We start from the raw sequence: 3,316 nt of genomic DNA, 5'->3' as shown, positions 1-3,316 counted from the left end.
GGTTCTAAAAGTTGAGACAACAGTTTAAGGATAGAACTTTGTTGGTGTAAAGAGTAGAGCTGGTTGGGGCGATTCGCGATTGTTGCCGATCGATACTGAAGGCAGAACTCGGTAAGCCCCGCCTTCTGGGAGGCGCGCGGCTGCCTCGGGAGCCGACACAGGCGCCGAACGGAGCGGCGCGTTTGATGTCCTCCCCCCGCTCCGCACGCAGGCGCAAGCCTCGATAACGAACGCACACAAGCTCATAACGCTTCGTGCGCTCTCTCAAGCCGGTTGTCAGTCCACAAACCGGTTTGGCAGTGACGACAGCTCCAGTGATACCAAAGTGCTGAGTAGTGTTTAGTTTTCAATGGATTGTACTATAATGAGTGAAATGGAGGAGAAGCCTTACAGTGTTGACAGTTCTGATGATATCAACATTGAGGAGGAAGAAGAGGAACATGTTGAGGAGAACCACAGTAAGTATTTGTATTATTAATATATTTTAGGTACATATCATGAAAAAATATACCTATATTTTTATTTTGCTTTCTTGATAAGTTTTGTTTATTTGATATTTTTGAACTTAGCTCTGTTGATTCCTTTGCCTATCTTATGAATGCACACAAAGTAGGCGTAAATCTTAGATCATATAAATGAAACACATATTAATTTTGATTATTACTCCCTACTACTAGGTAATTTGTTTTAATTTATAGTAATTTTTATGACATTCTTTGCGTATTCTAGGCTTTTGAATTTAATTTACATATAAATTTTGTTATGCCTACATTTATTGTTACTGTTACATTTTTTTCAATCTCTAGCGCTACATCCGGACCAGTTTTAAATCATAAAAAATCAACAGTATTAATCAATAGGATATTATAGGTTACAATCTTTCCTCCTCAGGCTATCCACCGGACTTCCCGATCGAAGCTCTGGTGAAGCTTGAGCGTCCGTCACCGCCGCTGCCGACGCCGCCGCATACGCCCACAGACGACACGCCCCCCGCCGTCGTCATCTCCCGCCACCAACCCTGGACCCCTCCTCAACCCTACCCGTACCCCCGACCCGCCATGCAACCCTACCCCTACGACAAAGTCCCAGTCGCAAACTACTCACACCCTGCGATGTCGGCCTACGTCCAAGCTCAAGTCGCAACGCTACCACCGTCCGCCCCTTACCACGCGATGCTCGTCAATCAGTGGATCCGAAACGCTGCCCTGTATCATCATTCCCTACGATACCCCGGCGTAATGGCCCAAAGAATGCCTGGACGCAACCCACCTCCTTTACGTGCCCCTGGAATTCCTGGCACTAGACCGAAAAAACAATTCATTTGCAAATATTGCAATCGACAATTCACAAAATCCTATAATCTATTGATCCACGAAAGAACGCATACGGACGAAAGACCATACTCGTGTGACATCTGCGGGAAAGCCTTCAGGAGACAAGACCACCTCAGAGATCACAGGTAAATATATTTTATTGTCACTTAAGTATTTGGTGACAGTGTTACGAGCTTGGATAATGTTCTTGAGTCACACGATACTAAAACGATATTCAGTTTAGTGATAGAGCCAAACATTTTTAAGTCATTGATTGATGTTAAATATTAGGTATTATCAGGTAGAGATTTTATTTTTTTTCTTCTAACACCTACAACATGATTTAGTACATGTTTCAACGAGCCTTTGTTGACGATAAGAGAGTAAAAAAATAAATTAAAAGTGTAAACCTTTTTGTGAGGTCGCGAGGCGGCGGCCGCACGCGCTCTCCTGACAACCGGTTTGGTTCTTTACGATCACCATATCTGTCTTGCTCCGCCGTCGAACAAATTACACGTTATATTTCTTCACTTTTACGAGACAAACTTTTTTCTTGAATTATCCTCAGTATATATTAGCCTACTAATGTGGTGTTACTATGGGCTAAATTTCAATTTTCATTAGAAGTTGTTTCGTGATCATCTTGAACCGTAACGACAAGTTTTGGTGCTTGTTTACATTAGTCGCGTTTAGCCGTTTTCTCTTCAAGTGAAAGCTGCTCATATCTATCTAATATCAGTTTTCTATTTTTCCAGGTATATCCATTCAAAGGAGAAGCCGTTTAAATGTACGGAATGTGGCAAAGGGTTCTGCCAATCCAGGACATTGGCGGTGCACAAAATTTTGCACATGGAAGAATCTCCGCACAAATGTCCGGTGTGCAACAAAAGTTTCAACCAAAGATCTAACTTGAAGACACACCTTCTGACACACAGTGAAGCGAGTAAACATCACTTGGACCATCTAGAAGGTTGTCAAGAAGTTTCTTCAACAAGTCAGGTTGCCGATAGCTCTCTTTTGGATCTCTCACACAAACCGTCGCCGCCCCCGGCTCAACATTATCCCCAACCAGAAGTCAGTCCCCAACAATCACCTGTTGATGGACCCAAAAGAACCTTAGGGTTTTCAATAGAAGATATTATGAAACGTTAGTCGTAGGGCTAAATACATTTTAGGTTCACTTTTGATCTTGATATGCATTAGACTTGTAAATACAGTACAGTAAATCGCACTTCATTAAAATCATCAAATATTCGAATAATTTTCTAAACGATACATCATATTTTGTCATGCTGTGCTACTTATTTACATTTTGCCAAAGATTATATCATCGACTGATTACTAGAATTTCTTTATCTACATGCCAATGTTGACACATTTTCATAATGATTCACTTTTGATTAGTATGCTTTAAATTTATTTTTTTTTTTACTCAATCTTTTCCTTTCAGTATTAAAAGATTTTGTTCAAAATTTACAATTACATAGTTCGATCTTCTGTCAATGCTGTAAAGACTGAATTTATTATTTTGTTGTTATGTTTTTTAAAGATTTTATTTATTGTGATAGTTGTTGTTTTAGGCTTATGTTAATGGTTGACTAAAGTTACCGAAAAGTATTACCTGTATTTGTAAGTCATTTCATTCCAAATTTGTGGCTATGACATCGATCAGATATTCACAGTACAGAAACTTTATGTAAATGTTAAGTATAATTAATTTAAGGATTACATGTAAATTTTTGTAAATAATATTTCTGTAAGTTATATTAAGTTAATTTCATGAGGCTACTTATAAAAAATAAATACTAAAGAAAATAGAGAAATGAATACTACTACTTTGTTTCATTACCCTGTATATTGTTTACGATTACAAAGGCATTATATACATCATAGAATAGATTAAAGAAATTACTGTATAAAATTGCCAAGGCAGTCAATAACAGCAATACCAACGTAGTGAAAGATATTTATGAAACCTACATTAGAGAAAGATGCGTATTAGT

General features: G+C 38.7%; 1 protein-coding gene across 1 annotated transcript; it reads left to right on the top strand.

Moving 5' to 3' along the window:
* Positions 1 to 262: 262 nt before the first annotated feature.
* LOC126374087 (protein odd-skipped) lies at positions 263 to 3,096 on the top strand. The gene is made up of 3 exons (XM_050020562.1): positions 263 to 458; positions 892 to 1,459; positions 2,069 to 3,096. The coding sequence occupies exons 1-3, from the start codon at positions 350 to 352 to the stop codon at positions 2,463 to 2,465; spliced, it is 1,074 nt and encodes a 357-aa protein (XP_049876519.1). The 5' UTR covers positions 263 to 349; the 3' UTR covers positions 2,466 to 3,096.
* The last annotated feature ends 220 nt before the right edge of the window (positions 3,097 to 3,316 follow it).

Source organism: Pectinophora gossypiella, chromosome 16 (genome assembly GCF_024362695.1).
Source record: "Pectinophora gossypiella chromosome 16, ilPecGoss1.1, whole genome shotgun sequence".
Taxonomy (NCBI): Eukaryota; Metazoa; Arthropoda; class Insecta; order Lepidoptera; family Gelechiidae; genus Pectinophora; species Pectinophora gossypiella.
This window is presented reverse-complemented; position numbering and strand designations above follow the sequence as displayed.